At 28.6% G+C, this 13154-nt stretch overlaps 1 protein-coding gene across 2 annotated transcripts; it reads right to left on the bottom strand.

Moving 5' to 3' along the window:
- Positions 1-3884: 3884 nt before the first annotated feature.
- LOC149568620 (beta-fructofuranosidase, insoluble isoenzyme 1-like) lies at positions 3885-8403 on the bottom strand. Of its 2 annotated transcripts, XM_089821486.1 has the most exons (7): positions 8230-8403; positions 8090-8098; positions 6658-7493; positions 6233-6394; positions 4570-4811; positions 4370-4460; positions 3885-4223 (listed from the first exon to the last, which is right to left on the bottom strand). In XM_089821486.1, exons 1-7 carry the CDS (start codon positions 8378-8380, stop codon positions 4038-4040), a joined length of 1677 nt encoding a protein of 558 aa, XP_089677612.1. In that variant the 5' UTR covers positions 8381-8403; the 3' UTR covers positions 3885-4037. The 2 variants fall into 2 exon arrangements, with proteins under 2 accessions (XP_089677612.1, XP_089677613.1); XM_089821487.1 differs by lacking the exon at positions 8090-8098 and having other exon boundaries at positions 8219-8403.
- Positions 8404-13154: the final 4751 nt, after the last annotated feature.

The following is a 13154-nucleotide window of genomic DNA, read 5'->3' as shown; positions in this document are numbered from 1 at the left end:
CATGTCAGTAGAATCTGAAACAAGTGTAGTTTTTTGGTTATAATAGTGCAATATTACTACTTGTTTTGATTTTTACAGGTTGTAAATGGCAAAAGAAATAGTCAGTTCTTATCAATATATAAGCAAAAATACAATATTAAATCTTTACAAGGGCTCTCTACAGCTCAAGTCCCTATTAAAGGCTATTAAAACTATTTGAACAATAACTTGTAGCAGAATGGAGGTCCTTATCCTAGAAATTCATTTTAGGATGGATTCAAGAGACTTTTTGCGATAAGAAGACCTATAGGACAATATGCATTCTCAAATTGGAATTTGCATATTGACATCCAAGGATTTAATGCAAACCATTGATTGCCCACACTCATTTGACTTACAGCCTCAATCTTACTATTTGGTCCAAAGAATCTCACAAAATCAAGTGACTTCCATAAATGGCTTTTGTTGTACACTATGATGAAATATAGTTCTATTACATGCATAGAGTAACGTAGCATCTACGATCTAGTACGGTAAAGTAAATCTTGTGGAACTAAATAGTATGTTGAGATATGTATGCCTTACGATGTGCTTTTCATGTAATTCTCATGCACTCGCTGATCAGATGTCATTGCATGCATATAACATTAATCAATCTAACCATTAGATGAGTGGAATCATTTCTAACTAAGACAATTTACATATGAAGTACAAACACATCTAAGAACATGTAGAAATCTCTAAGAGCTCTGCTAACAAACAATTTTTATTACGATGCTTCCACTCCATAGACCTCGAGGAAATTTTAGCATGGCTATCATTTCAAGGTTTAATCTAACGATCTAACCTGCCATTGATTGAGTCACTTTAACTTTAAAAAATATATAATCTTTGAAGACACTATACTCTTCTTGTTGATTGAAAGATTTATTCTGAAAAACTCTTAAGTTTCCCTACCAAAAAACACTATCAAAATGCACTTTTTTTACTCTTGATTTGAATCAAGAATTGAAATCTACATTGATGAATCCAAATAAAGAAACTTAGTACATAAATATTGCAAACACAATAGAAACAATTCATGACGCATCATTCCCCAAGCATTTTAAAGAGTTCAATTTTGTCTAATGATAGCATAAACAAGGGCCCATGGGGTTCAAGCTGAGCAGTCGGATTTAACCTATAAGTGAAGAGATTTGTAATCTACAGACTCCTTTACATTGCACTGACAGTGACAAAGAATAATTTGCACTCCAACTTATCTCCACAACTAGGAACATAAAAATTTCTATAAGTGAGTTGCTAGGAAAATATTAGCTATAAGTGACTTAGCTAACCTGTTTTTGTAAATCATGAACTGAAATGAGATTTAGGAGCAATTCGTCTGTTCTTGTAGAAATATGAAGTGAAGCTGAGATGTATAAATCATGAATATAATCCAAAATATTCCTGTTAAAAACTGACACAGCGAAATATGAAAATAATGTAGAGTAATATTATATATTGTAAAATCTTTCTATCAATAAAAGAATCATCATTTTATACAATGTGTTTAATATTTGTCAAGGATTAGAACAAATTGTAAGTTAATTAAGACGTATAAAAATAGATGTTTATCGTAGTTCACCATAAATCGTGGCTACGTCCACACTGAGAGCAGAGAAATTATATTGATGAAATAGAATGAGTTTACAATAGATGCTATCAGCATTTATAGATCACAAATGATCAGCTGAAAAGACACAATACAAGTGGAAGGAAAACACCCATGTGACTGTTAGCCTTCAATATTCAACACAAACATATACTAGAATTGAGAGAAAATTGCAGCTTGACCATTGTTAAATATCTTAACATTCTGACTGCCCCATGCAATGTCTATTTCATCATTGAAGTTGGTATTAACTCTTGAAGTTGCAGATGTGAGAAGGAAAAATTAAAAAAATCGGACAAGGTTGGAGGCAGCCATGATGAAACATAATTAGATGGAATATCCTTTCTTTTTAGATTATAAAAATGTAAAGGAAGGATATGAAAAGAAAAGCATAATGCAAAAATAACAAAGCACAGAGCTTGCTAAAAACAGTTCTAAAACTCGTCGACCAACGAATATGGAGAACCCAAATCTTGCAGTGGAAGAGGAGAATATCATAGCACAAAAATTTAAAATTCTGACATTCCCAAATCCTATGCACTAAAATAAGGTAAACCATAGCTTTTGCAGCAGACGATCATGTTCGGACAATAATACACACTCACCTTAAGAACTTTGGATTACAAACTCTGCCTACCTAGTTGAACTATATGATTTTCTTCAAAAACTACAAATCCACACATCTACTAAAGTTCCTAGCTTCCAAAATATGTGATACAATATATGCAAACATTCAGGCAACAAAATAGACAATATGGAATATATGCATTTGCAAGTATGTAAATATTTGGCAATTGAAATGTAGGTAGGAGATGTTTGAAATATAGGTAGGAGAGATGTTTTTTTAAATATACAAATGCACAATAACTACTTACCTAAAATGTATAATGTCCCAAATAACTGTGGATTTGATATGAGAACCTTGAATGCAGAATAAAATACAGTTAGTGGTGTACATACAGACATATAATAAACCTCACACAATTTAAAAACATGCAATCTAAGAGAGATTATAGGGGAGGAATAAATGAGGTGTGATACAACAAATCTAAAAGAAAAGAAAGAAAATTTTATTTCTATAATTTATGTGGTAGGGTAATACAGATAGGATTAGAAAAACATGCTTAATTACCATTTCTTTAAGATTAGTTTAGGAATTTATTCTGCTACTTAACTTTCTTAGACACTCAAGGTAGGGGTCTAATTGAAATTCCAACCATGGAATCTCCAATGCCCCTTTTTAAGAAATACTACTTCAATCTAATTATATTTAATCAAATTTTGTACTTAAGTCATGAGAGAAAAGCATGCACACAAGCCTATTGAATATTCAGATTATTATTTCACCATTCATTTCATTTTTATTATTGTTGTTTGAGTTAAGTTGTGTTCTAAGTTAAGCTTCCAAGTCCACCAAAACAACTTGAAAAAAGGTAAATTTAATATTTTGGATGAAACAAAGTTGATTTTACATCGCTAGATTCCCCTACATAAGGAAAAATCTTCTAGGTCTCAATGTTAACCTCATGCATATCAAAACTAATGATCTTTTGGTAATTTGGATTTTAGGATGATCAAGATGCACATGGCCAACAATATGATAGATCTATATTACAATAAATTGTCTTGATATATCATGTTTGGCATTGATAGACATGTAAATTTGAACAAGGTCAAATTTAATTTATTATATTGAATTATGAAATGCAAGATTAGCTAGATTATGATAGATTTCAAATATAATTTATTAATCTGCTTATTATAGGTAAGGTGAAGTTTTATTATGTAGATACAATATAGTCAAAAAGATTACAACACCATTTCCATGGATATCATTAATTTCATAATGTATTGTTTATCCAACTAATTTTGGAGCACAACAAATTGTCTTATAGTATTGAACAAACAATCTATTTATTCAAACTCAAAAGATAACCGGATTTTGACATAATTACAGTTTACTGTACTCCTTTTGTCATAATTACACTAAGTTGAAGTCTAAAATTATAAAACTATTGATTATTTTCTTTTAGATTAGTTATTAAAATTTTATTTATTTTAATTGAGAAACCAATCATGAGATTGTACCTCTAAGGTATTTTGAGAAATGACCTCAAAAGGCCACAAAATTAAAGTCCAATGCCTTAAAAGAGGACAAAACCATCAAAATATTAATTTGAAAATCAATAACTAAAAATCATACAAATCTTAGACAACATAATTAATACCAATAATAAGGAACTCGGTCATGTAGATAGAAAAATTTTACCATCAAATTAACTACTAATCCTTTTCCATATCTGAAGTTTACTTATTTAACAGGACAATTTAACTGAAGAACAAATTACAATGATTTTTTATGTTAAAATTTTAGTGACCCCGGTTTTCTCACATTTCAAAATCACTACTTATTAATGTTAGCAGTTTCCATATCCCATGCATTCAATTGGCTAGAAAGAACTGGGGAAGAGCCATTATTGAAGAGATACAAATGCGCCAGATCCGTTCCTACTGTTAGCGTTGGATAAACTCTACATGTTATGCAACTCTTTCCACCTTCTGCGAAGCTCTCCACAATTGAATGATCAACCTGTTCATCACAACTTCTACGTATTCAGTAACATAAAATAAAATTTCCTCTCGAATATATTACATTTCTTGATCAAGCTGAAAAATTTACAACCCACCAACACTCGCAATGAAATAATCTTCTTTGGGTCAAAATTTACAACTCACCAACACTCGCAATGAAATAATCTTCTTTGGGTCAGTTAGAGGAACAAAGGATCCATAAATTGGTTTCTCCACACCATCCAAAGTTGATGATCTGAAGGAGAGGAAAATCTAGTGTGAGTTTACAATATGAACGAAAGACTTAAACATTATATACTAAGTTTGATTCTTAGACTAAAAGTGTTAAATATCATAATAATTACCTCCTCTGATCGCTGCACAGTAATAGCTTCAACTTGTTCTGATGTGAAATAATGTGATAAAACACAGCAGTGTACTCAGTGAGGTCCTTGGAAGCCAGCACAAGCAGCCCAAATGGCCCAACAACACCCTTGTGAAATACTCCTATTTTGCTACACAAGCCTTCAGCAGTAGCATTTGCCTCCATCTCTTCAAACTCTGCAATTTCCATTTTCCTAAGATCGAATGAAACCTCCACATCCATCTGGTAATACATAAGTAATTTAGAAACAATTTCTTTTCAAGATTTTTCCTTAAAAAACAAACAGAGAATTCATTATTAAATTGAAAACATAAAATAGAAGTGTAGCATGTAGCAAAGTAAAAAGTCTTGGAGAAGAAAAGACCATGTTCCAATAATCTATATTTAGTAATCTAGTTGTTATATTCAGTAATCTAGTTATTAAAAAGAAATATTCTTTTGAAGGAGTTATTATAGTGCACTAACACATTTGTATATAGATATTGGTCAAAATATTTATTATTAAAGAAATATGTGTTGGATTAATTATGTACTAATTTTGTGGCGGTCAAAGCAAATAATGAGGAGGACAATAGATTTACAATTATCTTAAAATGATCACTTATTGACCAATTTTTTTTCATTTTATTGTACAATTCTCTTTCTTAATTTTATTTATTGTTGTATCTTCAAATTTTGAAAAATTATTTAAGATTTTTAACCTAAACCTCTATATAGTGGAGGTCAACTCAAGACAAAATGTTAACACTCTTTAAACTATTCCACTTTAAACAAAGTATCTTTCATTCAAATAAGGGTTCAAATTTCCCTGAAGCATCTATCCAGACCATAAAATAAACTTTTTATTATTATTTAATATTAAATTAAAATCACAATACAACTATTTTATAGTTTAAAAATTATTAATAGATTTCACTAAACAACTATTTTATAAATGAAGCTTGACTTGCTTTTAGGGTTTTTGTTAAACATGGCAGAACTTAAATTACCTTCACTTAGAAAAAACTTGTTATGAGTAGAGAACTTTAGTTACCTTCACCTAGAAAAATTATATAATTATTTGTTAATTCAGGTCAACATTGGAGGATTCTTGACAATTTTAAAATAAACCACATAAACCACTGTTAAGACAATGATTTTTGTTGAGACACAACAAGATTATGGCTCACTATCTGCTGGTAATAAGTAAAAACTTCAGAATTTGTTTATTATTTCAGAGAATAAAATATATTATATATTGAAATAAAATTATAATTTTTATAACTGTTTATTTAGTAAATTTAATAATATAAAAGGTTATTCATAATCAATTTCTTTTGATTATATGACACAATTAATCGAACAATATCTCTAAAATAATATCTTCCAACTTTTTATATAAGACAAATATACTGATAACATTAACATAAATTAGGTTAGTCTGCTGATAATGACTTATGACTAAGCTTGTTGTCTTTGAGTTAGCCCCATTTTAACTGCTTTTTAATATTAAAAATACAAGAGAAATTCTAATCAAGAACATAATCTTACTGAATAGATTATAACAATCTTTAAATGTATAATATAATCATTCTCACAACATCTAGAAACTTTATCATAACGTAAAAGTTCAGATGAAAGCAATAGTACAAGTAAAACAATACCTGTGCACCGATTACCCCATAGATTGCTACAAGCTCCCCACTTTTTAGAACAGTGTTATTCTTAACTGTTTTCTTTCCACGAAGAGATTCCACTTCTGCAACCGACCATTGTATCATGTTCATTTTTGTGTCATCATCCAACCAAATGGTCCTTGGAATCCCCTAAGTATGATAGAAACAAAGCAAAATCAAGTCTGAACTATCTTTCAAACATTAAATTATGGTCAAGTACTCAGATTCTAGATTAGTGGAAGTGCTAGACATTTGTCAAAAAGGAGAAACCGACTTCGAAATACATAAATAAAAGAATCACCCTGAAAATTTAAGTTTAGAAAAAAAAAAATTAATTAATTATTTAACACTTTTACTCTAAAAATCAAGTCTTAGTATATAATGTTTAAGAAATCAATAAAAATGGAAGGTACCTGCAAACCAGCCCAACCTTTAGACTGGCTATCAGATTCACTGATCCATGCCCACAGAACCCTTCTGTTCTTACTCACATCATAGAAACTCTTTGATGCATAGAACTTACCATAGTCATACCTTAAATCCAATTCATCATCTGAAACAAATATACCTTCATCCACCAAATACCTCCCCACACTATAATAATCAGACCCTCTTGCTGCCAAGCTTGCTTTCATAACATGCTTGACAGAAGGCCCAAAATAACTGGTATCGAAACCCTGATTTCCTGAAAGAGGAACTGGATAAAAGTCAGGGCATTCCCACATTCCTGAAGACTCAGAGGAATGCAGAGGATGTTTTGCCTTCTCCCAATTGATAAAATCGGTGCTCTCGTATACAAGTGCCACTCCTCCGCTATTTCCCTCCACAGAACCAACAGCTATTCTCCACTTCATATCCATAGATTCAAACCATCCAGTTGTTGGATCCCTGAAATTATTCCCAGCCATGCCCTTATCTGGAACTATAATAGGGTTTTCAGGGGTTTTAACCCATTCTCTCAAGAAAAGATCTGACAAATTTTTGGGCACAGCCATGTTCTGTACCTGTTGAGAGGCATTGGTAATTCCTGTGTAGAGAAGAACAGGTTTGCCGCCATGAAGGAAAGTAGCAGATCCAGACCAACAGCCTCCAATATCATACCATTCACTTGGCACAATTGCTGCATCCAATGACCTCCAGTTCACCAGATCCTTTGAAACGGAATGTCCCCACACAATGTTGCCCGGAGTAGATCCATTCGGATTGTACTGGTAGAACAAATGGTAATAGCCTTTGTAGAACATGGGTCCTGTGTCAAAACATACCATTCTTTTCATATGTCGGAGATATCAGGATTTAACTGTGTAGTTTTTCAGTTAAACTTATTGGCCCATATTTTACGAGTAGGGGAAACAACCCAGTAGCCATTCAGGCTACCTTCATGCACCTACAGTTCCTAATTCGTATGTCAAAATTTCAATTTTTCTGGTGAACCTCTATAGGTGAGTGAAGAGCTTAAAGCTAGCCTTCTGGCTTTCCTGCATTGACGTAGGTGCTAGCCACTAAGACCCCCCAATAGTGGTTTCAGTAGTTTTTGGACAAATTGACCAATTAGCAATCAAGAAAACTAAAAAATGAAAAGAAATGAACGGCTATTGGTGTTCACAGTGATTTGTTTTGGCGTGTCTTGTTTCCCAATAGTGATTCGGGCACTCAACTAGAGAGTTTCCTCTATGGTTAAACCCATTCTCCTTGCAACCCTATTCATTAGGAAAGCCCCTTAAGCTCAACAATTGGTATTTTACAACAAATCAAAATATAACAATATCATAAAAAAAGGTCTTTCCCAAATTTGAATTATTAAAAGCAAATAGTTTAAACTAGGTATCTCTATTGGAAACTCACCATTTGGATCTGTTCATCATTTTCGAAATCGCGTTCCATGTCCCAAAAAGCCAATTCAAAATACAAATTTATCAGACCAGTACAATCATTTGGCAATTTTAAGAGCAGTAATGAAGGATTCTGTAATACAATGAACGAACCATTCATCCAATTTTTGGGGGGCTGAAAATGGTATGCAGTGCGATATGGTTGGTCAATGTTTGAGTTGGTATCCAAACTGTGCGCTGTGCTCCCACAGATTACTAGGCATAGCCAGCTGAAGCTTATTACATTGAGCTTCAGAATTCCCATTTAGCTTATTTCCAAATGAGTTTCAATACCTCGAGTAGCCCGTACAACATTTATAACGCATTTTAAACCGAGCTTTAATTTTAATATAAGATTTAAGTATAAAATTAAATAAAGTTTAGTCAATGTAACATTGGAAAAAATATCAAAGACTTTGTGAAACTAGTTTAAAAGTCCTGGTCTAATCAATGTAACATTAAATGTTTATTCTAGACCTAGCTTCAAAGTCTTACACGCGCCCACCATTCGAACTGGTAGGGACAAATTTCTGAAAAATTTGATCTTCATTCATTGCCTTAGAATTGGAGTATGAAAATTTTCACTACAAAACAAACATTTTAATGTCATAGAAAATTTAATGATCAACATTTCTAAGTCTAGTGCTATGGAATTATTTTCCATTACATGAATTTCTTATCATAATTTAAATAAAATATCATATTTAGATTTTCTAATTTAGAATTTAAATCAAATCTAATTAATGTAATATATTATTAATTACTCATTTTACATTATATTTTGACATTAGGTTTTGATAACAAATGAAAAACTTTGTGCCTTTTCTATAAATAAAGACATATATTTTACTTTTTAGATATTTTAGTCAATAATTTTCAACTAATTTTAATGATTGCTTTGTTATTTTTTATAATTTATATTGTTATACTTTTAAGAAATAATGAATTGATTTGAATCAATGATATTAATAGGGTGAGTATTAGTAAGTTTTTTAATACTTTTTATGTGGTCGATCCTTTCAAATAAATCTTATGATGGTTTTTTTTAGGAAATGCGTACTTATGGTAATTTAGTTATTTGAATAGCTTAATAAATAAATAAATAATATTATATTGAAAGAAATAATAAATCAAATAAAAATATTATATTATTTTGATCTTCTTCTTGAGATAAATTATTTTCTATAGTGTATTTTATTGATTTTTCTAAACAAATAATAAAGAAAAATACATATAACTTTTATTTTTATCTTATCCTTTTAAAAGAATTTTTCTAATCCTTCTTTAAAAGTAACATTATTTTATATTTTAAAATTAATTTAAATTAATATAAAATTAATTACATGAAATAAAAAAACTTTATAGAATAATATGGACAACTTGTTTAGGGTTTCAATATATAGAACTTGATAATTTCAATTATTTTTTATAACTTTACCTTATACAATACATTAGATTTTATGATTTTTGAAATAATTCTTCACTATTCTTAAAACTAAATAAAGTCTTAAACATTGGAAAAAATATTAAAGGCTTGCTGTGAACCAAGTTATAAAAGTCATAGGCTTAATTAATGTAATATTGAAGATTTATTTTGAACCAAGCTTTAAAGCATTACTCTAAGTCAATACAATTTGAAGACTTATTCTTAACCAAGCTTTGAAGTCATTGTATTAATCAATACAACATTTAAAACATATTTTAAACTAAGCTTTATTTAATATAAGATTTATATAGAAAATTAAATAAAGTCTATACAAAAACTATTAAAGAATTATTGTGAACCAAATTTTAAAGTTGTACTCTTAGTCAATACCATATTGTAGATTTATCCTCAAGCAAACCTTGAAGTCTTCTTGAATTAATACAACATTGTAGACTTATTCTTAACTGAGCTTTAAAATCTTAATTAGGCTTTTGAGTCTCATAAGAAATTTTTTCTCTCTAATTCACAATTGTTTGAAAAATAATAATTTTAATTAATAATTATTATAGAACTTTAATTGAAAATGAATTTTAGCCTGTCTGAAGCTATCTTTTGCAATAACCAATCTCATCTTTAGCTATTTTGCAACTCATTTTGTTTAACTGATATAAATCTCTCTTTTTTGCTCTTGCAGCCATTTACTTTTTAAACAATAAAATTGGTGGATACGACTGTCCAAGGAAGTAGGGAAGAAAGGCGTCTATAACTGGAACAACGGGTTTATCAAGTGAATGAATTTTATTATATATATTTTACTAGTAGTTGTACGTTTTTATACTTACAAAACAATGATGAGTCGATAGGTGAAAATATTTTTCTAACTATTAATTCTTAATAATTCTTAATACTATTTGTTAAAAATTAATTAGTTTAACCATATCCCTTTCTTCACACCAATATTTTATTTAAATTGTGAAATATTTATATATTTAGCATTCTGAAAAACTTTTTTATATTTTAATATTTATAATGAAATTTTTGTTTTTTTGAATTTGACATGCAAATCATTTACAATTTAAAATTAATTAAAATTAATTTATTTTAATTTATTTTTTAAAATTAATCAACAATAAATGTAAGAATAAATCTAAAACTGAAATCAAAATAGATATAAAATCTTTCTACAATTATTTTAGTGTATTATGTAATTTTAGCACTTTTAAATCAACCCTTAGTAAACCCTAATATTATTTATTCATATATAAATTATTTAATTCTATCCCTCTCCTCACACAAATAACTTTTTTTAAATTGTGCAATATTTATCTATTTATCATTCTTAAGAATTCTTTTATTTTCTGAAACAATTATACTCTTTATAAATTTTTAAAATTTTAGTATTATAAAATATTCTTAAAATTTGAATAATGAGTATGAATTTATCATTTGTAATCAAATTTTAGTTTTCTTTTTTTAATTTCACATGCAAATCATTTATAATTTATAATTACTTTTAAAAAAATTGAAATAATCAACAATTTTTTATAGAATAAATCTAAAACTAAAATCAAAATAGATATAAAATCTTTCTAAAATTATTTTAGATAATATCTTTCTAAATTATTTTGGATGACATCTTTCCAAATGTATATAATTTTAAAATAATAAATTTAAAACTAAAATCTAGATAGAAACATAATATTTCTATAAATTTCTATATATATTTAAACATTTCTATAATTTTTTTAATTAAAAAATCCTTAAATTTGAAAACAAAAATAAATTTGTTAAATATCACTGTATAGTTTAACAACATTCATTCCAATACCCAAATCAGTAGATGATGCCAAAAAAAACATAAAATCCAAATGCAAATATAACATGAATGGTATAGAAAGCAATCAATATTCATTTCTAAGACAAAGAAATTTATGAAACTTAAATATAATTCGTTACAATGGACCACACTCAACACCATATCTGTGGGGAAATATGCAATTGATATATTTAAAACTATAAAGTTTTTCCTTTTTTTAGTGAGAAAATCCAAACATCACCAATGAAATTTCAAGAGGTCCTCAAATAGGACTTAAAAACTCTAATAAGAAATTGCCTATAACCTTAATTGAAAAATGTAAAACACTATCTAATATCTCTTTACAAGGCTCCAATTTTGACTTGCAAGGAACTTGGCAACATGAGACATGAGAGCAACAGTAATGGGGATGTGCAAAGGAAAAATCGCCTTGTTACATAGAAGTGCAAGCATCAATGTTCCAATGCCTAATGTTTCTTTCTCAATTCAAATTGTGCACCCTCCTTCTAAAGTCAGCCGTTGAAGCCAAAATAACTAAGAAATTCAAGCAAAAAGAACAAAAGTTTATGATATAGGATTAAAAACTCATCACATAGAGGAGCAAATGCATAGGGAATTGAACCCTTCAAGCCATTACCATAGTAGTAGAAGTTTTTAATCAAAATGGACAAATGAACAAATTGAAAGATTCAAACATTTTCCTGAATTTAACATGTCAAGCTAAAAAGTTTGGAATGAAAAAGGAAAAAGCATGAAAACTCTAAGATGATGGAAAATTAAAAGAAACAAGTATAATATTAAAAATAGAAATATTTAGATGAGGATTTGTCAGTAAAAAGTTATAAAATCAACTGGCGAGGCTAACAATTTGCCAGCGAAAATTAGCAAAAACCAAGAGTAAAGCTCCCACATGTAAGCCTATCAGCTTAATAAATACATATTACTTTTTCTTTAATATTGAAATTGTGGTATTCAAATATCTTTATTAAATATTAGTTCATTTCTCTAGCTTCAAATCTACAATGAAGTCTAAAATGTAATTAATAATTTATGTTTGGTTTATTTTGAGAGAAATATCAATATTGTGCAATTTCAAGAGAGCAATATTTCTCCATAATGCAAAGAACTATATCTTTTCACACCCTCAGTTTTTGTCCTTTTGGAAAACCGAAATTATGGAGTTTTTTTTAAGAAGAATGAATGGTGTTGTAAAATAATCCATAAAATCATTAGTTTATCATATGAAGTCGTTTGGAATTCAATGTCATCTTTGGGGTTTGCATCATTCCGTTGTGCCTATGTTAAATGATTATTTTACAATTTATTGTATATTTATTTTATAAAATTTATTTTTTATTGTATGTTACAAAAATATTTTCATAAGATGATGAACAACATCCAAGTTATAATACTATATTGATATGAAATTAGATCATTTCTATTTTCATCTTTTTTTGAAAAGAAATGATGAGAAGAAACTTTCCTCTTTTTAGTATTTATAATTTTATACAACATTTTATTACTATTTGCTAAATTCAAACTGAAAATAATAATTTCATAAGGTAATGAACAACATAATACCATTTCTATTTTATTTTTTCTTTTAAGAAAAAATTCTTCTATTAAAGATACTTTTTTTCCTTTTAAAAGCAATAAAACACAAATAATGTGGAAAATTTAAGAAAAAGTTTGAAAAGAAACTTTATACATCTTTTTGAATTTATACTTTCATTTAATAGCTTATTACTACATGATACATAATTTTATAGTATTATTATTATCTCCAATAATAATTTT

The sequence above is a fragment of the Cupressus sempervirens genome, chromosome 3 (assembly GCF_028749045.1).
Source record: "Cupressus sempervirens isolate cs-2001-9-10 chromosome 3, ASM2874904v1, whole genome shotgun sequence".
Taxonomy (NCBI): domain Eukaryota; kingdom Viridiplantae; phylum Streptophyta; class Pinopsida; order Cupressales; family Cupressaceae; genus Cupressus; species Cupressus sempervirens.
This window is presented reverse-complemented; position numbering and strand designations above follow the sequence as displayed.